The sequence below is a fragment of the Pseudonaja textilis genome, chromosome 6, assembly GCF_049901715.1.
Source record: "Pseudonaja textilis isolate UNSWEBS1 chromosome 6, rPseTex1.2, whole genome shotgun sequence".
NCBI classification, from domain to species: domain Eukaryota; kingdom Metazoa; phylum Chordata; class Lepidosauria; order Squamata; family Elapidae; genus Pseudonaja; species Pseudonaja textilis.
This window is the reverse complement of record NC_141995.1, coordinates 32,474,067-32,498,327: the sequence shown is the minus strand read 5'-3', so window position 1 is coordinate 32,498,327 and position 24,261 is coordinate 32,474,067. Positions and strand designations below refer to the sequence as shown.

Sequence of the window (24,261 nt, the reverse complement as noted above, 5' to 3'; positions counted from 1 at the left end):
AATAAGTTTCTCAATATTATAACAGGTAGCTTAAGTTTTTTGAAACAAACAAATGAAAAACTTGGCAGTTTAATTTGGTATGCACTCATTCAGATACCCAGCCCTCCCTTAATTTGGCTTGGTTTTTAAATTATAAACATGTATTGTTTGATACTTTTCTGTTTATATACAAAATGTGACTGAAAGTGTCCCACTTCTGCTTAAATTTATACTTAAATGAATCCACATTAGGAAGGACCCTTCATATATATATATATATTGTAATAGTCAAACAACTGTCTGCTGATCCTGGCATGGGGAATATCTTGGGGGAGCATGGGAAATAAAGTTGTCTGTCAGATTCTTTAGCTTGCAAAATATTAATCAGGAAAATGAAAAGGTGGTAAATCAGAATGTAGCTAAATCACTGATTTCCCAGTGATTTGGAAGGAATGATCAAAGATAAAAATGAATGTGATAGAGTTCAATAAGGCAATTTGTAGTGTAACTGATAGAAGAGTATCAGTTATTATATAAAAAATGAAATGAACTGTATGGTGAGAGACAAGGAAATCTAATTCCAATATGGAATTCTCGGAGATAGGAACTGAAGTTTCTAAATAAACCTTTAAGATTTTTAGAAAACAAAAAAGAGAAGAAATCCACTCAAATTGGTAGCTGTAGTTTTACAAATAATATTTTCTAGCTGTATTTTACATTTAAAGTTAAATGTATGTTTATACTTTATGTGCTCCCTAAGGGTGATATAGGTGTTCAGTGACACAGTTACTACAGGTAGTCCTCAACTTATAATAGTTCATTTAGTGTCTGTTCAAAGTTACGACGGCACTGAAAAAAGGGACATATGACAATTTTTCACAATTATGACCATTGCATCAACTCCAAGATCACATGATTAAAATTCAGACGCTTGACAACTACTCATATTTATGACAGTTGCAGTGTCCTGGCATGTAATCTCCTTTTGCGATCTTCTGACAAGCGAAGTCAATGGAGAAGCCAGATTCACTTAACCACCGAGTTCCTAACTTAATAGTGCAGTGATTCATTTAACAATGATGGCAAGAATAAACATAAAATGGGGCCAAATTCACTTAACAAATGTTTCACTTAGCAACATAAATTTTGGGCTCACCTGTGGTTGTAAGCTGTACATAGATTTAGAACTGAAATACTGATATTTTACTATAGCTGCTAAGAGAATTTAATGTGTAATTTATATTGAAATATAGTATTTTATTTGATCCACTAGAATAAAAATGTTTTTAATCTTCCCAGGATATAATACTGGGGCAGCGTGATGGTTGTATGATTAAGACACAGGGCTTGTCAGCTTGTCAGAAGCTCAAGACCTGGGGATAAGATGGTCAGAAGAACAAAGTGCTTGTTCTAATGACAAAATGCATGGGAAATGTTTAGGTAAATGTACCTGCCTGAAGATTAGTCCATCAGCAAATCAGCAGCAAAATAGTAGGTAAAAAAGGATGAGGTAAACAACCAGAATATATAGGGAAATCAGTTAGGATTAATTTGCCTATTTTATTCAAGAGGGGCACATTAATAGGACATTTCAGTTTTTAGTAATGCACTGCTATGCTTTTTGAAAAAAAAATTACTGAAGTAAAGGAACAGCAGCAGATTAAATTGCATATAAGTATCTGTTTTTTAAATGGAACTCTGTGGTTTCTTAAATGTATTTAAAATCAAAATCAAAATATTCAAAATTATTGCATGTAATTTGAAGAAGCATTTTAAAATTGAAGTAAAATGTCCTGATGATTTTAAAAAAAACATTGCATTGATAACTTTTGAACATCTTTTAAATTCAGAATCCAAAACACAGTAAGAAATTTAAAAACTTGTGATAGAAAAGTGTCAATTCTATAAATTATAACTTCCTAGTTGGAGCCAAAGAGAAAAACAGTTGGTTATAGCATTTGAGCACAAATGTGGTATAACAATTAATATATTAGATTTGGACTGGGCAGGAGGGTGCGGTGAGAGTTCTATTCAACTGTGGATTGGACAACTTTGGCTAGCAATTACCTTTAGCCCAAAACACTTTACTCCGTTATTGTTGAAAGGATAACTTTAAGGGAGCAGTTTTGTTTACTGCTGTAAATATAACAGAAAAAAGAGAGAGGGGAAAAATACACCCTGTGAATTTTTATAGTGCTCATCAAATTGACATCCTCTGTTTTCATGCTTCCTGCATACTGGTCAAAGGTTGTATTTACATAGAATTATGTGAATTGAAGTCTGAAGAGCACCAGGTTGAATTCAGATACAAAAATTATTTTTATGTTACATTGGGACAAGCCAAATTCATACTTTTTAGATGTTTGTCCTTCCAGTCAGATGTCAAATTTTATGCATTACAAAAGAAAACTATATTTAATTTATATGTTAGTATTCATATTCATCTCATGTAAGTTGACCTTTCTGGATTCTCTTCAAAGAAATATCCTTTCCTCCTGAATTGTCAAATCTTGTTGGGACTGCAACCTATCAGTTTCTTTTCTGCTTTATTAATTTTCTGGATAATATCCATATAAATGTTTATGCCTTGTCTGTGCCTTACAAAGTACTGCCACTTGATATTGCAGATTATTCCTGAACACCTGCTGTCAAATTCATCATGTCTTTTCTTGTCAGCTTGCACAGCGTTTCAGATCTTGAGTAAGTGTGATATGATAGAAATGTTGTGAGGCCTGATTCTTAAAAACAGAATTTATAACTATTGCTATTTAGAATAATTATTTCTCAACATTACCTCTTGGTCTCATATGCTTAACGTTCTGTCTCATCTGTAAGATCAGATTTGCTATAATTTAGTGCTCTCATAGCAATTCCAGGGACATAATTTAGATTCAGACTATTCTTATCCATCCATGGTGCTAAGCACTATTTTGCACAACAGCACTAGTTTGTTTAGCTACTAAAAATACATGTATCTCTATGTTTATTTCTCTGGTGGTAATATAAACTGGTACATTCTGACAATTGAGTTTTGATAAAGGAAAATAACATTTCCAGCTGTGTCGTGGATTTTCATGGCATGTAGTTTTTGGATAGCTCTCAATTGTCAGCCAGGACATTACTGAGAAGAATAAAATATATTTATGACTCTAATTAAACAGGCCTATATAGAAGGTTGATGAGCTCTTGGGCAAATGTGATAATAGGACTCTTCTCAACAAGATTCCATTGAAATTTAAGTGAACAGATATAAATGAATTTAGGGCTGACCTTAAGGTATGAAATTACTGTTAAGGAGGGACTTAGGCAAGAGATTACACAGTCCAAGAAATAATGAAAAAGAAACTCAAAATAACTCCAACCTTAGTATACAATGAATAAAGAAACTTGGACAGATTTCAATGTTCTGTTATTAAACCAACAACAATAATGCAGCATTCCTGGAATCTCCACAGTGTCTGTTGTTTACCTGGCCTGCCTCAAAGGGTTGACTTTAGTGTACCCTAATAGAAGAGAATACATGTAACTCCTTGTTAAACTCTGGAGTTCTTGGTACTCTCTGAGCTTGGTTGTTTGCTTGCAGATATTTCATTACCCAGTTTCCCAACCATACTAGAACAGCATTTACGCTCTGCTACTGAATTGCAGGTTTTCTCCTATAAGTTTTTAGAGATGTTATTGCTGCTGCTGGTGGGGGGTGGAATCCAACATATTTCTGGAGGGATACTGGATAATGCCCAAGGTGCTCAAGAATTCCAAGCAGCATCTTGATATAACTGATCTGACTGAACAATGAACTGGCAGTTGTATCTTCCAGCTTTTTGAGACTTTAAGGAAACATTCTGATGGGTGTCTACACTGTTCTTCTTGTTTAATTTCTTTACAAAAATATGTGTGCTTTTGTTTTAAAAATAACAGGACATCTCTTCACATGCCATATAGATTTCTTTTTCCACCTGAAAGTGCTCACAATGGCCTTTTTAAAGAAACTCAAGGAAGGGTGTTAACTTGATCAATGCTGTGCAGGAAGGAAGGCTTCTTCCTACTATTTTTCAGCATGACTTTCACTGACATGATCAGGCTGGGAAAAGTCTTATTGGCTGAGAGCCCAGGACAACCATGCAATATCTGTAGTCAACTGGAACTCAAACTATACTGCCTAAGGGAAACGTAGAGCATAAAAAACAATTTGGGTTACATACTGTGGCTTAAATGCATCCAGCTGAAAATATATTTGGAAAGTCTAAATCTGCATGCAAGCTTTTTTTTAAATGTCAATGTAATGACAATGAAAAATATTTTTGTTACATAGATATTAATGATTGAAAAGGGTCTTTGTTAGCCAATAATATAGCCATATTTTGGTGTTATTCTAAGGATTAAATAAGAGTTTCTACTAGGAATATGGTATGTAGTTGAATATGTAGAACTCAAAATTTAACTAACATTCTGTGATCTGTCTAATAAATAGTGGCTTCAAAAGCCTTCTGAATTGGGAAGTGTACCCTTTCTTCTCTAGAGTAAATTCACCCTATTTTTTATATCATTTGCAAAACTGATATTTATATTTCCTAACACCTAGCTTAACTATGTTGAACCCTGTGATATACTGGTAGAAACTTTTGTCTAGGTTCTTCAGAATAATTGATTTATTCTTCAATATTATATTTCAACTGGTTTTTTTCCTATAAGCCAACATTTTTAATCTTCTCTAGTGAAATCTCACTGGACATTTTGTCAAATATTTTGCTGAGGTCTAGGTACACTGTGTCCGTAACTGTTCTGTGATCAGTGAAACCAGTCAATATATCCAGAAATGTCAACTTGGTTTGGTATGATTTAGCACATATTGATAAACCATTTTTAGTTCCTTTTAAGCAATGAATTCTTTTCTAAAATCTCACAGAATGACTCATTAATGGTTTTCTCAGAATGTTTGTCATTGCATTGTTTCCTCTGAACAAGGAATACTGAACAAGTCAGGCCATGGCTACCAAACATCAAAAATATTTGCCAGGCTATCTCAGCTTCTCTATATGGGCTCTCTGAAGCTGTATAGAAAAACACCATCTTAAATGGAAGCAGTAATCGACACTATCTATCGATAGTGTCTATCTACCGTATCTAGCCAAGATATTGCAGTGGGCTTTGGACTAAACAAATGTGTCACATTAACTTACCACCAGTAGGGGGAAAATAATGAAAACTGAAGTAATCAAGATGACCTATAGGAAGAACATCAAGAATATGTACGAAGAACATTACTAGAAATAGCTGGGCATCCTTCAAGCTAACAACATCAAGCATACTTGATGTTGAAGTCAGAAAGAAATTTTCTAATGAATATATTATCTGAGTTAAAATATCATAAAGCCCAAACTATGTGAAAGAAATAGCATCAAAGCAATTTAACACCTCGGCAGTTCCAGTCATTAGGTAAACATCTGGAACAGTAGACTGAAGTCAAGCAGAACTAGAAGCCTTGGATACCAAGATCAGAAAAATGATGACAATGAACTATGCCCTTTATGCATGCGGTTACATTGACAGACTCTATTTACCAAGGAATTTGGGTAGGTGTGAAGTTTACCAGGGAGCTAAAGAACCAAAAGGACATTTGAAGAATATCTAAGGACAGTGAAGAAGATGCATTGAAACTAGTATACTATGAAGGATTACTGGCTATTGAAGAATGCAAATTGGCCTATAAGAAAGACCAAGTGAGGAACATAAATGAGACATTCAAAAACTATTACATGGTCACTCTACACAGAGAGAGAGGTGGGGGGAGAGAGAGAGCAGGCAAAACAGATAAGAAGATCTGGCAATGACTAAGGGCAGGAAAGTTGAAGAAAGAGATGGACTAATTCTGGCTGCATAACACCATGCCCTAAGAATAAGTGCATACAAAGCCGGAATTTAAAAGATAACAACAGGCAGAAAATGCTGCCTCTGAGAAGAAGCTGAAGAAACAGTGGACTGCTTATTGCTAATTGCTACAATAAGATTATGCAGACTAATACAATACCAATAGTATGACAAAGAAGCAATGACGATGCATTGGAATATCTGCAAAAAATACAATTTGCCAGCAAGTAAAAACTGGTGGGACTATAAAATAGATAGTGATAAAAATGAAGAAACTATAGAACTCTAGGGCTTTATTATAGTGTTCAAACAGACAAACACCAGACACATAACACCCTTTATATATTTTATTTTGTATCATTTTGAGTTTAAGCTACATTATATTACAGAAGTATCTATTTTAAAGTGAATACTACTTTCATAAATAGTATATGTTTTCATTTTATTTGTTAACCTTTTCTGATGTATTAATAAGTCTTCTATCTGACTTTGTTACTATAGGCATTGATACGACCTGGTCGATTCGACAGAATTATATATGTTCCTTTGCCTGATGAAGCCACTCGCAGAGAAATCTTTAAAATTCAGTTTTGCAACATGCCAATATCTTCTGAGGTCAATTTGGATGAGCTTGTCATACAAACAGAAAAGTATTCAGGAGCAGAGGTAATATTTTTCTAAATGAAAACTTCAAATTCATCATTACCTGTTATGCTTTGTACTTTATTGTATTCTTCCTTGTAATACAATGAGTTAAACAGATATTTGTGCATTAAAAAATTGTTGTAAAATCTATTTTATCTTAATCAGCATAACTCCAGTTTTTCCTATTCTCTTCGAGGAACTGCCATTTATGTGGACAGCATTTCCACACAGCAGTTACTAGAAACATAATATGAAAATGCTGTATGTATGCAATGCTTTGTTCTGTGAGTTCAGTGTGTATAGTAGTGTCCATAGTTTTTGCATAAATTCTTCAGTGGGCTATGCATAACTGACATTTATGTTTTCAGACTGTTGCAGGCCTATAACAGAAGGGTAATCTCTTTTCAAAGGAAAATCTAAATAAAAATAAATGTCTAAAGAAAAAGCTTAAAACATTTTTAAACATTGGTATTTTGCAAGCGTAGAATTTTTACCCTTGTTTAAACATTTCACATACAAAAAGTACAATCATTGTTTATTTTTATATCAATGAATATATGTTTTAAACCAGAGCCTCCTAATTTAATTAATAATTATTTGAATACTTGAATATTTTATTATTTTCAGGGTTTCCAATATTTGATTTTCTTTTTTTAAATGCAACTTGCATTATAAGATATCCAAGTGTAAGTATTTTAGAAGCTTTTGTAGTTATTTCTACTTTAAATGTTACACTCTAACTTTGGTTTCCAATGTTTCCCTTAATTTAAAATACTTTAAAGTCACACTGATTTACAAATTTGAATTCAGTAGCTGACATCCTTTTTAAATTCTTTCCAATACAATGCTGAAAAGAAATGTTTTTCAGTTCTGGCTTTAAATTAGGAGTGTAACTAAGTAGCACCACTATTCCAATTTTCTTAAATTTTAATCTTAAAAGCATCTAACTAAAATGATCAAGAACAGTATTAATGATTTCAATAAAAGAATATTGGCAGTTTTATTGTTTTTAAAAAGATGTGCAGTAGGGCCATGCATACTTTGAAAATAATTCAGAAGCAGTGCTTCCGATTTCATGTGAGCAGGAGCACGGCACTTCATTGATTTTTGTTAAAACAGCTTGTCACTTTTATAGCTTCTGTGCAAACCTGAAAAAAAGTTAGGGCTGGTTTTAAGAGACACCTCTTTAAATTAGCATTCCATGGAAGATAATTGTCAGTCTTTGACAAAGGCTAGTATATTATTTAAACCAAAAAAATTATATATTTATTGTTTAAACTTGTTCAGGATATATGAGATTTCTCCTTGCTTGATTTTTGTCTGTTGCAAACTAATTTTGGCATACCAGCTGAAACTGACCAATTTTGGCAGAAGTCTAATCACTCTGAACATGTGCCATATTTTTTCTGTATTAATCTTAGCCTGCTTTCAAGCTGGTAGTGAAGCACACTGCATGCCTAGACGAAATCTAAGAAAGAATTATCCACAAATTGTCTTTCAAAATTATGTGTGACAGATATTAGGTATAAACTATCAGAATTGCTAATGAGAAGACAAATCAGCATTTCCAATCCAGTGTATGGAATAATTGTGTATCATGACTTGGAAAGTATCTAGTAAGCTAAGTAAAGCTCTAGTAAATAAAAGAACTATGGGTATTTTATAACAATTCAGTATGAGAATTATCACATTTATAGCCAGACAATAATAGAAAAGGATGCTTATTGAAACAAATAAAGATAAAAGAAAAATTGTAACATTTTGTTTATGTTCTGATTATGTATTTGTAAATACTTAACAGAAAGTTTAAACACTGTCCTATTAAGGGAAGCTTATTGTCGGAAAATGCAGAAAGGGTATAGTACCCCAAAGTCTCCTGAAAATTATTTGTACTCTTTCCAGTTGAATTACGAATATTTAGATTCCTGCTTAATTGACTGATTTGCCTGATCCACGATTAAACATTTCAATAAATGTCATTATATAGGTTATCACAAGGTGGCACTGGACTTAGTTTATATCAGGATGGGGGTCAAGATTATTGTTCTTTTCTCATTAAAAGGAGAAAAGATTTCCAGCATGTTAGGAAGAAAAATAATCTATGCTCTTGTCTAGTTTGTGGAACGTTGTATCTGATTAGCTGCTCACTATAGTAAATGCTTGAGAATGCTATTACAAGTTATTTTGCATTTTTTAGAATGGATACAAGTTATTATATATGTATATACCTTCAAAGAAATTAAAGTATAACTTTCCTAAATATTCCAGAATGAATAATTTAAAATCTATTTCCTATTCATCAATACAGTGTTTCTTTTTTCAAATTTCATAAGTGAAATTCATTTCTATCAACTATAGCTTTGATAATTAAAAATAGTAAGCCATTTAAGTGTAATGCAAATTCTGGAAAAAAAAATGCCTGTATAGGTAGGTGCATGATCATAAAATCAAAAGCACTGGCCATATTAAATAACTGTGTATGACTGAAATATATAGGCATCTCTCCTTTTAAAATAATTTTTATAGGCTAATTTTTTAACATGCTATCATAATAGAAGAATGCTTGCTGATCAATAATGTAAAAACGAATATTATATATCCTAACTCTTTTTGTATTAACATTATAGTAGTATGCTTAATAAAAGTAGAAAGTAAGAGAATTCTAAAAATGACCTAAAAATGTTTTCAGAAATGCAGTTCAATGTGACCACCATAGTTATTTAGGTGAGATGGGCAGTGTATAGATGTAATAAATAAATAACCGAATGGATAATTTTATAGATTAGCTAAAAAGAAATAACTTTCTTCAGCTTTGACTGTTGACTTACAAAGTGACTCCTGAGCAGTCCCCTAAATTCAAATTTGTTTATTTATTTATTTGTTTATTAAATTTATATGGTACCCATCTGATTATCCAGAGCCACTCAGTGGCTTACAATGAAAAGCATCAAATTCATTTCACATATCTAAAAGTCAAAGAAGTCATTGAAGTGCAGAGATATAACCAAGCTGTCTTGAAAACTTAGTTTGAATTTGTAGTTTTCTACCTCCATAGCCAATGATGGCACACCGAAAAGGCTTTATTCAATGAATAAAGAGTTGCCGCGGCTGCCGGGGCTAACAGGCAGTCAGCTGGCGGCAACAGCTGATGCCGTTTGACAGCTCCTTTTATAGCCAGCTGTCAAATGGCATCAACCAATGGGAGCTATCGGCGCTCCCGCCAGAAATGCGGACCGGATTGGGAACTGTCGTCAGTTCAGTGAATACAACAGCACACTAATAGTTTATCTAAATATCTCCTGGAAATGTTATTCTTCTTTTCCCATAATGTTGATAAAGTCAATATTTTCCATGCAGATGACATGCACATGTGTAAATATAGACATAGAAACCGATGTGTACACATAAATCTTTGTTTCCATATATTCTTCATATCTTCTTTCTTGTTTCTTTAATATGCCTCATTTGCATTTTAATATATGGAGAGCAAGGACAGGAAATAGAAATGGATGTTTTTCACCATCTTGTGCTGGTCATTGTATGATGTGTATATACATATAAATTACATATAAAGTATGTGGGAGAGGAAACTGCATACTGTCATTTACCACCTGCAAAAAAGAGAAAGTAGCTTTCTGCCACTCAGCTGTGCTTCTCATCGCTTTTCTCTTTCCACGAAGGGCATGTCAAAATTTTCAACTTTCAACTTCCAAACATTAGGGGTATGCTCCAAACTTGTGACATGTCTTGGGAATTGTAAAGATATTTTGGTTATTTTAATGTAATTTAGGTGCGCTTGGTTAAGTAACTACATAAATATCATAACTTTTTAACATTTTGTTTGTTTCATTGTTCCAATCTTCCCTAGGCCCATACTTCTTTATTGTTCTCTTCTTGGCAATGGCTTATGGTAAAGAAAAAATATGTTGCTTTTTACAAGCAGTTAGGAATTTAATTCTGGAAGGAAATAGAAAGTCTTCTGGAGAACTGAAATTGATTTGTTTCTTCAGGTTAGTTTTAAAAATATGCTCTAAGGAAACCTGTTCTTACAAATTAATTGTAGTATTTAATCAAATTAGATTATAATAAAACATACACCATTGTAATCAATATATACATATATTTATTATGTGTCAAAGTTGTTGTTGGAACTTATGACCCATAGTTAGGATTTCTTCTTGAGGATCCATTCATAATTTGAATAGTTATCCATAATTTGAACTTTTAGTTTTTGCAACAGTGCACTCATTGCCACTGAAATTGAGTCAAGCCATCTATTCCTTGTAGTGTTCTTCTCTTTCTACCATATTTCCTAGCATTAGTAGGATAAAATTTGAGAGTGGTCATTTGTACTTTCAGTGAGAAGTCTGGGCTAATTTGTTCTGTTATCCATCCATTTGGTTACAAATTTATTGAAGAAGATTACTATAATTATTATTATGATTGTAATCTTCATAAACAATTAGAGCCTTAGAATTTTAGTTATCGGATACCAAAATGAAATGAAATGTTTAAAATATCAATTTCAACAAAGCCTACATATGTAGCAAATAAACTTAGCCTAATTTTATCAGTGTTTCTTCTTAATTTTACAAAAGTTACTGATTGCACAATTTACAACTGCACAGCTTAGCTTTAATTAAAACTGGATATCTACTACATATAACTTAAATAGTTAGTGATTTATAATATGTTAAAATGACATATTGCTTTGTGGAAACCTGCACCATATAAATCTGGTTTAGGTAAACCTTTTTGCTTGGAAAACCTTTATGTGATTGAGATTGTAGCCAGTTAAGGAAAAAGGAAAAGAAGTGGAATCAAAAGCTAAAAGAGAGTGCCCCCCAAAACAGTAAAATCAGAAAGATTGGGAAGAATGTGCTGGCTCTTATATTTTTTTAATACATTTTATTGTTCATATTTTACTTTAGTTTTGAATCCAGTGAAAATAGCTGTTAGCTACATAATTCAATGTCACTGAAGTGGCATTTCTATTGCTTCTGTTTTTGCAATCTAATTTAATAACCTGGGACATTGAAATTATTATTTGTCACTTCTTATTAAAAATTTTGCCCATAAAAAGTGCTACATGGATATCAACATACATATTCTACTGAGTTTTTAATTGCTTGGCATTAGGTATATTTAAATTATATCTACCTGAAGACATATTTTGATAGGATGTTTATTCCAAACAATTTTAGTCAGGAACACATTGTGCTGCCTACTTGCATTTCTAGTTCTGTGCCAGTTAATTGAAACTGATGTCAGATGATATTTAAATACAACAAAGATAGAAGTAAAAATATGGAGACTATAAAAATAGATATCTAGAAAGATTTTAATTAATGTTGAATGATTTCAAGGGTCTTATTGAGTACATTGATGTATTTGATATGTCATTTGTTTTTTATTTGCATTATATCATTTATATGTAGAAATTTTTGATAGTATCATGTTGGCCAAAATCATCAGCTGACCAATCAATTCTGTAAATTGTAGAGATAAAGTGATCTGAGTGCCCAAAATGTGAGCACATGACCCCATGAGTGTGTGCAGCCATCATAATTCTGAAAACGGTCAGAAATTTTGGTGCCAGGTCCAAGCCCAAAGATGACACAGTGAAATCCAAATAAGTCCAGAGCTCTATTTGTTTATATCTGAGAGACAAAATCTCACTAGACTTAAGCTATACTGGTAGTCCCCCATTCATTTAGTGACTGTTTGAAGTTACAAGGGCACTGAAAAAAGTGATTTATGACCGCTTTGCACACTTAAGACAGTTGCATCATACCCATGGTCACATGATCAAAATTAAAATGCTTCATATTTATGATAGTTGCAGTTTCCCAGGGTCATGTGATCACCCTTTGCTTCTGATAAGCAAAGTTAATGGGATAGCTAGATTCACTTACCAACCGTGTTATTAACTTGAAACTGCAGTGATTCACTTAACAACTGTGGCAAAAATGTCACAAAATAGGACAAAACTCACTTAACTGTCTTAACAAACAGAAATTTGAGGCTCAATTGTCATTGTAAATCGAGTACTATCTGTAACCTTCTAATCTAATAGATATACCCTGGGAGATTCTAGGGTGGCTTTCCTAAAGCTCTTCCTCCCTCCCAAATTCCATTCCATTTATTTTGGGCTCCTGTCTGGAATGTCCTGCCTCCTCTGTGGGAAATTGTGATGCTTTTTCTAGAATTCCCCCTTCGTATTCCAGCTGCACATTCCATCACTTTGGAAGGACTTATATAACTTTGCAGGGTCATTAAGAGACCGGTCATAAATCAAGGACTACTTGTATTCCACTTTGTAAAGCTATATTGTCAATTCTATCTGAAATTAATATGTCTGCTTATACACACATATCTGTCAGTGCAGAATAACCACAAGTAAGGATCCTCCCTTATAAACTATTGGCAGCAGAATTTTGATCAGTAAATACTTACATTTTTCAGAATGTCATAATTCTAGATGAAGTAAACCAGTGATATGATAATCACTGACTTTTACTTTATCTTCTTTAGTAAAATAGATGTGCTATTTTGCAAAGTTGTAACTTATTGTGTTATTTCAGGTATCTGTCTTTTCAAATCAGGTTCACTTTGTTGATTGACAATGTGAAGTATAATATTATCTCACTGTCCTTGACACTTGTATTTAAATAACACAGGTTTAGCATTTCATTCCTCAAATATTTTAACAATACAAAGCATTCTGAGACCTTCCACATCCTGTTTGCTTCTGATTTGAAGACAAAACCAAAAGTTTGCCAAGTATTTTTAAGTATTTTCAGATGATCAGCATCTACATTATAAATATCCATAATTAATTAAGTTACCTTACCAATGTTAAGAAGATAATTTGGAATTGTTTCTGACAGGTACTATCTGTGCAGAAAATGTGTTCCTTAAGTGACCTGATAACATTTGTTAGCAAAGGCAAATGTGTATACCCTAATATTAGAACTATGATAACAGACAAGTGTGCATTATTAGTGCAATATTCAGTAGCATTTATTCATCTTTGTCAGTTATGAATTGTGACTTTTGAAACCATAAACTGAAAATCATTATGTGTAAGATGGATAAAACATCTTTTTCCCCCTATAACCTACCAGATTTTGGAAGCAATCTGTTGTTCCTTAAACTACATCTTTAATCCTTCCGTCTTGCAATAATATCTGGTATTAACTTTGTTATTCATATTCATAACAATTTTAATCAGTGTAGAAGTTTCTGCATAAAATTCATTTAATGTCTTATGCATCAAGTACATAAGACATTAAATGAATTTGTATGCTGTTTGCAAACTTCCTATGTAGTAAAATTACAGAAGAATGATTATATGAAATCATTGCATGATGTAGTTGAATTATCTTTTTACCTGCTTTTGGAAGATCATGAACATGGGAGAGATCCTTAGATGAATTGTGCATTCATCTACCTGTACATGATTCAAGGGTCAATATATTTTCTCCACGGACAGTAAAAAATGACTATTAATAAACATGTAAATATAGAACATGAAAATTAGAGTAATAGAAACAGCGAAAAACCAAATATTGCGGCAAAAAATTACCTCTTGTTTCTGTTGATGCTCTATTCTAAGTTAAGTAGAAATCTTTAAATGCCAATTAATTATAAGGAACTACTTCAGTATACAGCTCACTAGCAATACTATACTTTATGCACTGTGGAGATTGGTTATGGGCAGAGAACAAATGCTTGGAATCTTCAGTTAATCCTCCTTATGTTATTAGAATTAGAATCTATATTTTACACATCCTATTATGCTCCTGGTTGTTTCATTTGCAATGACAGAAAATTATATTTTTACAGTCAATTCTCCATATAAAAACATATAAGTAGCAGAATGCAGCATTTAATGGAATTGAGTAGTTGACTTTATTTTTCAAAGTACATGCCCTAAACTTATTACAAAGGAAAATATGAATTATTCTTTTTATCTATAGAATCAGATACCATAATATTCGTAGTTTAACTCCTAGGTTTTGTGCAACTATTTTAACATTCAAATTTAAGTAAATATGGTATGCTAGAATTCATATCTTGTTAATGATCAATTGTTACATAAATAATTGGTGTGTGCATTTATTATAGGTTAAAGTTTGAATTGATCACAGGGCCAAATTAGATAAGGTAGCAGAAATAGGATGATATAATGTGTATCTTTAAAATGAAGCTGCTATTAGAGTCAAGTTGGATAAGGTTTTGACATTCTTATTTTCTTTTCTTCCATTTAAAATCCTTTTTCCTTAAACTTATTAACAATTTAAAAAGTATAAAATTCAGGTAACTTAGATAAAATGAGATGTTGGGCATGTGGAAGGAGGCAATGATTTTTAAAAAAAACATTTTCTTAGCACCATTGCCCTAATCTTATTTCATATACATTTTCTCCAGTTGTTGTTAGAAAAAATTCTAGAAAAAATGTGATATATCTGAATATCTGATCACAAATGCTGTAATTTTTTTTTTATGCCAATGAGTCAGTGTTGACTTCTGGCAACTGCCCTGATTAGCCCCTGCAGTTTTCTTGGCAAGTTTTTTTGGAAGTGGTTTGCCATTGTCTCCTTACCAGGGCTGAAAGAGTATGTCTGACCCAAGATCACTCAGTGATCATTTATATATATCCCAAATGTCAATGTTAGGTGTCAAAATCATATGGGTGTGAATTACTTTTACTAAAGCTAGAAATGACTGCATAGATATTCCCAATGAGCTGAAAAAAATCTGAATTATTCTTCACTTGCTTATTTATTATATGAATTGACAGTGAAATAGAGCATTAAAGGAAATGGAAAATTAAACAATTTGCATCAGAAATGGAACATTACAAGAATGTATGACAACAGCAATGGCCATTCACACTTCCTAAACATATAATGATGGTGAGGAAATGTATGCTAAATGGAAAATAACAAGAGGAAGAAGGGCTAGGTTTTCCTAGCCATTTTCTTAAGTAATCTATATATATAAAAGTGAAATACCACTCAAGCAGCATCATGAAATTTCCAGCTTCATAAAACTACAAACTTGAAATTTGGCACATATGTCCTTCTTGGCTTCTAGGTGCTCACTAAGAAAGGATTTTCGAAATGACCTTTAGTGCATTAGTATTCCATATATTATTAACATGCTCTGATGCTAAGGAGTTTTACTCCTTCTCCCCACCTGAAAAGAACTCTGTTCCAACTGCCAGTTGCCTCGCATTCCGTTACCTTAGTAACTTCACAGCCACTCAGGTGATCCGAGGACACAGACAAACCTCCAAGTAGCCTCAACGACTCTCTAAAAGGATGCAAACTACTTCCAAATAGGAAGCTACTTAGGGATCAAAGGTTGTAGTATTTTTATTGCCCACCATCCAGTCACAGCTGAAGAAGCTCCTTGGATGAGAAGCAAAACATCTTCAACAAAAAACTAGAAAGTCCAGTTGCCTCCTGTAAAAAAGCACTTTTGGGACAACAGTTGGAGAGTTGTACTAGGTAGATAGATGGATGGATGGAAGGAAAGGAAAGGAAAGGAAAGGAAAGGAAAGGAAAGGAAAGGAAAGGAAAGGAAAGGAAAGGAAAGGAAAGGAAAGGAAAGGAGGAAAGCCTGGGCTCCTGCATAGCCTGATCACATAGTTTCATTGCAAAGCACAAGTATCCAGCTAGTCTTCTATATGGAAGGAAACACCTTGTATAAGTTATATTATTATTAATAACTTTGTTCTCCAAATGAAATTTCATTTGCTAATGTTTTTCTTTGTTTAATTATTCTAAATATGTCCAATTGGTTTAGCCTAGTTAATAGGTTTATTATCACTTTAATAAAACAAAAAACTATTAATATTGAATCACTCTAGGCTTTTTTACTTTCACAAATTGTTAGACATGTTTAAAATATAGCTGATACATTTAATTTTTAAAGTAAAAACAGATGGCACATGCTTCTTAAATATAAATGTTTTATTTTCAGAAAGCAAAGCTTAGTTTTAATACTTTGGCTGAAGAAAACTATCTGCTTTGCAACAAAAACAGTAAAATATTGGCATGATGACTGATGACTGCGAAATACCTTGTTACTATATTACTAAAATAGTCACTCAGGAGACTTTTTGCACTTTTACATACCCAGTTGTCCATATAGTCCTGAAAATATCATGAGTTCATCAAACTGACAATTTACCACATAACACACTTTTCCCCATTCAAATAAATCTTAAAACACCTTCTATATGAGTCTAGTATAACAGTATAAAAAAATAAGAAATAATATACTTAAACCAGGTACCATAAATATAAATGGATATTTAAATAAATCCTAGATATTTGCCAAGCTGAAACTATATAATCTGTTTGATCACTATCCTAGGGCCTCTGCTTTGAAATTGTTACTTAGCCAGCCACAATGGAGGCATGCATATGCAAGTATTTATTCTCCTGGTAGATATTCTTTTCATTTAATATTCACTTAATTTAAGCTGCTTTATGATGGTTTCGCTAACTTCCCAGCCTCTTTTTAAAAATTTTTTAATGGCAGTTTATCTGATCTAGTATGCATCCACACAGACACAGATACACAAACATAAAATATTGCATTTGTTTTAACTTGTATAAGCTTCAGGGATTTTCTTATTGATCTTACAGATCATAGTAGTGTTCTAGTTGCCATAAAATTAAATAAAAAGTAACATATTTTTCCCTCCTGGACTTATGAACTCAATCAAGAACTGCACTGATTTATATGGAATGATGCCCCAGTTATTAGCCTTAAATACAACCTATTCTGTCTTGATATTCTCTAAATCATTTGGGACTGCGGTAGTTAAATGTAGGCACTGGTTCCAAGTAAGTTGGTACAGCACAGATTTAATTCTGTTTTCAATATACGGTAATTCATTAGACTATAGAAATCAGATGACCACTAAATGGTGATTAAGAGATATAGTGAGTTGAATAGCTGTAAGCTTTTTGGAGCCCAAAACACCTAATTGATCTATTTCATCTAGGGCCTGCCAGAACTGAGTACTTATCTCTCTTTCAACCTCCATAAAAAGGAAAGCTTGGAGATTGGACAAAAGTTGTCTATCACCATTACATTCAAGGATAGCCTTTTGAAAGGGAGTGTACCACCAAAGTAGGAAGCACCACTCACTCTTGCAAAACAGCATTGATCTTTGCTTGGATTCAATTACTTGCCTTAATCAACTAGGAAAAATATAGATCCAGGACAGTGGTGCCAGAGTTTATATTAATAAGGACTCTGTTCTCAGAACTGACGAGCTCTTCCCCGTAAGCAATCTAAAATACACCTCAATCATTTACATAGGACCTTACATAAGTCTGCCTAGCTCATGTCCAACTTAGGACAAAGCCAAGTGACTTTATTTCACAGATGCCTAGAATAGTCCTGACAGCAGCCCTGCAAGAGCTCCCTCAGAAGAGATTTGGTTTCTCATAAGAGGACCTCTGGCTGGCCATCTATGGACCTACTGAGAACAGAGAAATAAGCTTGCTTTATCAGTCTTATTGCCACAAAGTGCTAATAAAGGGTTTTATTTATGTCTGATTAACATTATTGTTTATCTGTCTCCAGGGATACTTTAGGCATCTTTTTGATGCTTGTTGCATCAATTCCTTGATAGGGAAGAACTGTTCATAGTCACGTATGCCTTAATCACCATCCACCTGGCCTGTTGCAATGATGTTGTCCTTGAACATCAATTGGAAACTCTAGCTGTTTTAAAATACAGTGACACACACAGAATATTGGACTGACAACAAAAACCCATGTCACACTAGTGCTATGTGAGTTGGCTTGCAGTGGGCAGTTCAAGATGCCACGAGTGGGCAGTTCAAGATCCCACTTACTTGTGAAAGTGCTTATACCATAGTTCTGCCAATCTGCTAGATTTGGCAGGGTGCACATATTCTTGGTCCTACCAAGAACCCAGGAGGTGTGCCATCTGTGTAATATGAAGCAGCCTCCTCCCTGACTCAATCCTTGTTACGAGCTGGGTGGCAAACAAATTTAATAAATAAACAAATATTAGCCTTTGGGGAGACTATGGGTTTAGATGTTAATGGAGCTAAATTGATTTTTAGGGGCCTCCGTTCCACATTTTAAAATTGGATTTTCATAAGTTGTTTTATTTATGTTGACTGCCCAGAATTCCTTGGGTGGATAGGAGTCCCACATTTGAAATGTGAATGGAAAGAGAATGGCTTTCCAGTCTTATTAGGCTCCCAGGCGCATAAGGCTTATCTCCTTACAGAGGCTAGGTACTAACCAACTAATTTCTGTAAAAGCAGGATAGTCAATAGTGGGGGGAAAGGAACCACATTCTCCCTCATATAGTGACTTTTTAAAAAATGGTAATATATAAGCCATTCACTTCCAAATGGTTCTGGGCAGTTTTCAGTGTTCACTGTAGATAGAAAGATACATTGTTCTAGTAAATATTGTTTGTTTTCAGCATTAATAATGATAGTTATGTATAAGATCTTATTTATAAATGATACTGTGTATAAACTTTTCTTCCCAGATATTTTACACATAATTTTAGAACAATTTATGTTTTGATAAATGAACTCCTTTTCTTAATAAGACAGTTCCTAAATTAATTCTTCGCAGAATAAGGGGAAAAAATACTCAAGAAGGATGAAATAAATTTCTATCTCTTCCCTCTCCATATTTTTTTCTTTCATATTTATTTACATATTTATTTCTTTTTGGAGATAGGTGTATTACTCCCAAAAAAAGAATTGGCTATTGAGTCTCAGTTATGCTTTTGCTGTGCTTTGAAAGTTTTAACTTGCTATAGTTTTTATTTATATGCTCACTCCGAAGAGGAGAAAAAGCTAATTTGTAAGTCAGTCTAAGATTAGTAGAATCTATTCAAGATTTAAATAAGCAGAGCATTTATAAATAGAAAACTATAATAAAATAGAAATTAGAGTTGATCTTTTTCTGTAATTATTTAGGTTTTCATAGATAGTGAATGAGATATAAATTACAGTTACTGTTCCTTGGTGGCCTTCATATTTTGATGCAAGGATGCCTTTTGGTCTTTGTGAGTTGGCCTTATTTATGATTTAAGCTGGCCCATGGGACTGGTTTAGTAGGAGTTGCACATCAGAAAGTTAGGGAAAAGGAGTAAATGCTTTTTAAAAGATTTGACTCTTGGGGTTTCCTTTTTTTTCTTTTTAATAGGGCTCCATTTTGGAAGCTTTTCAAAGTCCTGCATGCTGAGTGGGAAAGTTGGAGTTTCCACTCCCTAATCCTGCTTTAAGAAGTGCCTAGGAGGGTGCATACCACAGGCTAGCCCTAGGCTTGCAGGTAGTTGTCATCCAGGAAAGCTCCACGTTTGCACTATTCACTATCCACCACAGGATGCCAATCTGCTCCAGGTCCCTAATCTCTTTCTCACATAGTCTCTTGTAACCATCTACGGGGAGGAGGGGATAACTTTGAAAGAAAAGCATGGAAAAAGGAAGCACAATTTAAGACCAGCCTAGCAGGCTGCCAGTTCCCTGTACACACATTCAGCCCCAGCTGCAGCCGGACTAAATTCAATGGCTAACAGGTGTTCTTGGCAGACGATGCATTAACAAAGCTACTTAAAACAAAAATACCTAAGATTTTAACACAGAAGCTCATTGCTTTCCTTCTCTTTCTCAAGGTTCTTTAAAGTTTTTTCCCTAGTACTTCAGATACACAAAAGCTGAAAGAGACTCAGCTTTTTGGAAGAAACTAACTGCTGAAAATCACAAAGGGTCATTTGAATTGGCCATTCACTTCATCTGATTTATAGAATTAGCCCTGGGTCTATAAGCCTATGGTTTATGCAATAAAATAAGCTATATTTGAGAAGGTTTTCATCTGGGAAACTGTTTGACACTGAATCCTGCCTCTAAATATTAATTTTAGAATCTGAGTGGTTAAAATCAATCAGAAGTCAAAATTGCTAAGAAGTATCCTAGGATTAAGTAAAATAAATGAACAACTCCTTACTGGTGTTTCTGACCCCTTTGTTATATACTCATGACAATTGTGTTGTGGCAAAAAAATCCTTTCATATATTCTGTATATGAGTAGAATACTAGAATTGAAGGAAGAACCACAAATTATGCATGTGAGAATCCAAAATAAGATTGCTGTTTCTTTAATTTTCAGTTTGTAATTTAAAATAAATTTGTAAAAAAATATTGTTTTGTTTTCTACAAAGTATTGTTTGAAAAAAAATAGCTTTTCTTTATAAGTTTATTGGCAGAGTTCAACACTGCACCAAAAGGATTAGAGTTTTATAGCAAGGGGCATACTTTTCTTTCAGGAATACAGATTATGTCATGTGTTGTCAAGTTCCTGTTATTGAGCAAAATATGTATACATGATATTACATAGTTCAGTCAAATAACCTCAAACCACTCCCATACGCTAGCTGGTAATCCATGTATAATACACAGTGATTATATATTTACTGATACCTTTGAATTTATTAGCTGCCCAACTCCAATGACAAAACATTAAAAATCCCCTATATCCGCCCAATTTACAAATGATTGTGTTCATTTTTAAGACAGATTACATGGCAATCACTTGTGATAGTGATATAAGTATTATCAATTGACCTAGATTTATATGAATAGGGATTTGAGCATATAGGAAAATATTTTACTCTTTCATTTTGTAATGAAATATAATTATTTAATATCCTACATGCAGGATATGGCTAAATACATTTAAACTGAAATATTAATTCTTCCTTCCTACCCCATTGCTTTGTGACTCTTTTAGAATGTTGTCTTGAAATGTGCATTTAAGTTCTTTCTGCCATATCTTAATGATATTGTTAACTAATGAGGAGTTACCATAGGTTTAGCAGAGCTTCACAAATCTGATTTCAGTTGGCATCTGTAATGATCTATTTTATTAATATTTAATTACTGTTTTCAATAATAAGATTCATTTTAATTTAAAATTTGAATTAGGCTGCTATTGTTCTTTTTATGCTATATATCTGAGAGAGAGGGTTCTGTTGCAGAATGTGCCAAATGATAAATCAGCTGTTGGGAAAATGTACCAGAAAACCAGTATTTTTTTTTTCAAGAAATTGTATTTCTTTTAAAAAATAAGAATTAAGGTGGAAATGATTCCCTTCCCTGAATTGACAAAATGTTACCTATAAGGTAGCTGTGCGCAATTTTCCTCTTTCCTTCCCTCAGTGATCTGCAGTGGGCTGTAAAGAATTCAAATGCACAGCATCAGAGCACTGATCAGAGCTAACAGAAATTATTAACATAATATTGTACTAACAGAATATTGTAGTAACGTGACAAAGACATCCAAATTTTTCCCTTTTCAGAAGCCTTTACTAAACACTTGCTAAATCCCCTAGAAAGCTCCTAAATGATTTTGGCAGCCATTAGTCTGGTGGAAGCAGTGTAACTCCTTTCAGCAAGTGAACAAACAAGGAACAAACATTGAATGGCTGACACAAATGCATTTCAGCTGGCATTTTCTTTTCTGCCCATAAGGGTGCAGTCAGTATCAATCACTGTTTTCTCTCCTACTCTGAAATAATGATCACTCATTCCACCGATGCGTTTCACAGTAGTAATGTACCTTTGGAAGGAAGTTTTCATGAGGCTGCTTCCTGAACTTCTAAAGTCACCTTGAAGATTCCAGCCTTTTCTCTGTACTTTTTCTTCTTTGAATTTTAATTATTTGTCTCTTTGTTTAGTTAATTATTTATATTTCTTATTTCTTAACCAACCATCTGTTCTCATGTTGTTTTGGAGTGTGAGAGTGATACACAGGTAAATTTTAAACAAGAAAATCACTATTACAAACTTTGTTTTTCACTTATTTCTTGAACATTTAGGATTATGTGCTGCTCAGCTTTTTTACTGAGTATCTTGACATATGTTTATTTTGGATACATAAAAGTTATGGTATATGGAGCTCTGACAGCAGAGTGCATTGTTGTTCTAATCATTTGTTGAATATTATTGCAGCTGAACTCTTTCTACTGATGTTCAACAAAAGAAGGCCAAAAAATGACAGTCTGTTGCATTTGTGACTTTCTTGCCTTTAATTCTCAACAAATTATTCCAACAAAATTCTTTTTTTAAAAAGTAATTGGTGCTTTTCTTTTACAGATAACTGCAGTTTGTAGAGAAGCTGCTCTCCTTGCACTTCAAGAAGATATTGAGGCCAAATATATAATGAAAGAGCATTTTCAACAAGCTTTGGTTGTTGTGACTCCTAGAATCCCAGATTCCCTACAGAAATTTTACGAAGAGTATCAGCAGCGGAGTGGATTGCATTCACTGTGAGAAAGTGATTAACAAACGTAAAGTACACAACTTCATTTCTAGAAAATAAGTAGGATTTTTTTTCAAAGAAATATGTTCTTTAGTGCATCATCGTGCCAAAAGAGGTGTGTGTACATGGATTGGAAGGAATGGCTTAAAATCCTACACTCCCTTCTGATGACATCATAATACTGCAACTTGCCCATAGCACAGGAATGTCAAAATGGCGTCCTGGGGGCCAGATGTGTCACATCCAGGCCATGCACACCCCAGCTCCATGAAGGGGAAAACATCGCAAAATGTCACGTGACAGCAATGTGACATGGTAAGCTTGACACCTGTGCCATAGTAGCACTCATTCATTTCTCCATCATCACTATCACTAACTAAAGGTTTCATATAATCTAAATTTTCTTACCTTTTTCAGAGCTGTCATGTACAGAGTACAGGTTGTTTTTTGGTTGTCTATGAAATGCTTTTCTCAAATTATATCAGTTTAAAAATGGATTTTAATGTTTTCTATTCTTCTCCAATTTATAAGGATTGTTTTGGAGTTCTATATAAGTGTTTATTTTTCCCAGTATAAAAAAATTTGTATCACCAATGAACATAGATCATACCTAATTTCAGATAATGTTTTAAACCAGTTCAAAGAATTAGTTTTAAATGGCTCTCTAAACCATTTGTATAATGTCCTTCTAATTTTTTCTGCCTTTCTAGTTCTTGCATAAGTTGTTATTGTGTAAGATGTCTCAACAAATTGATTAAAATCTATTTGGAAAACATTGAATATCAATCTACCATACTGGAGATGGGGTAGATGAAATTTTTGTTAGACTGTGGAACAAAATAGTTCTGTTAGTTTTTTCAAGACTATTCAACTGTATTAGGAATAGCTGCTGCTTACAAAAACATATGCCAAATAAAGCTGGTTGTTTTTAAATGTGCTACTTTCTTCATTTCTACAGGTCTTTAGTATATGAACCAGATTGCCATTATAGTTAACTCTTTGTCAAATAATTGTAAAAATTTAATTTACATTTGCAGAAGCCATGATAATCGTTCTTCGTGAAAGGTTTTCTTTTCCAGATTCTTGGTAGTAGTTTAAAAATAATGCTTACTTCTGTTTCCACAGTTACATTACTTAGACCATAATTTCCAGATCCCTTTTCCAGATATCCTTTTAAATATACAAGATATCCTATTTGGTCTGGTGATTAAGGCACCAGCCTAGAAACTAAGAGTTTATGAGTTCTAGTTCTGCCCTAGGCATGAAAGTTAATTTAGTGACTTTGGGCCAGTCACTCTCTTTCAAACCAACTCACCTCTCAGGATTATCATTATGGAGAAAGGAGGAGGAGGAAGCAATATATTAGCTCCCTTGGGTTATCTGCTCCAGACTTTTAGCTATACAATTTGGGATGAACACCTTTGA

At 33.4% G+C, this 24,261-nt stretch overlaps 1 protein-coding gene across 2 annotated transcripts in view; it reads left to right on the top strand.

The window, feature by feature from the left end:
* Window positions 1-23,769, top strand: part of AFG2A (AAA ATPase AFG2A) — a 126,131-nt gene extending 102,362 nt beyond the window's left edge. The window contains exons 15-16 of one of the 2 annotated variants that reach the window (XM_026698006.2): window positions 6,349-6,513; window positions 22,671-23,769. In XM_026698006.2, the coding sequence (XP_026553791.2) occupies window positions 6,349-6,513; window positions 22,671-22,847 (342 nt within the window). In that variant the 3' untranslated portion in view covers window positions 22,848-23,769. Of the gene's footprint in view, window positions 1-6,348; window positions 6,514-22,670 lie in introns of those variants that run through there. The other variant, XR_015744127.1, reaches the window with a different exon arrangement.
* Window positions 23,770-24,261: the final 492 nt, after the last annotated feature.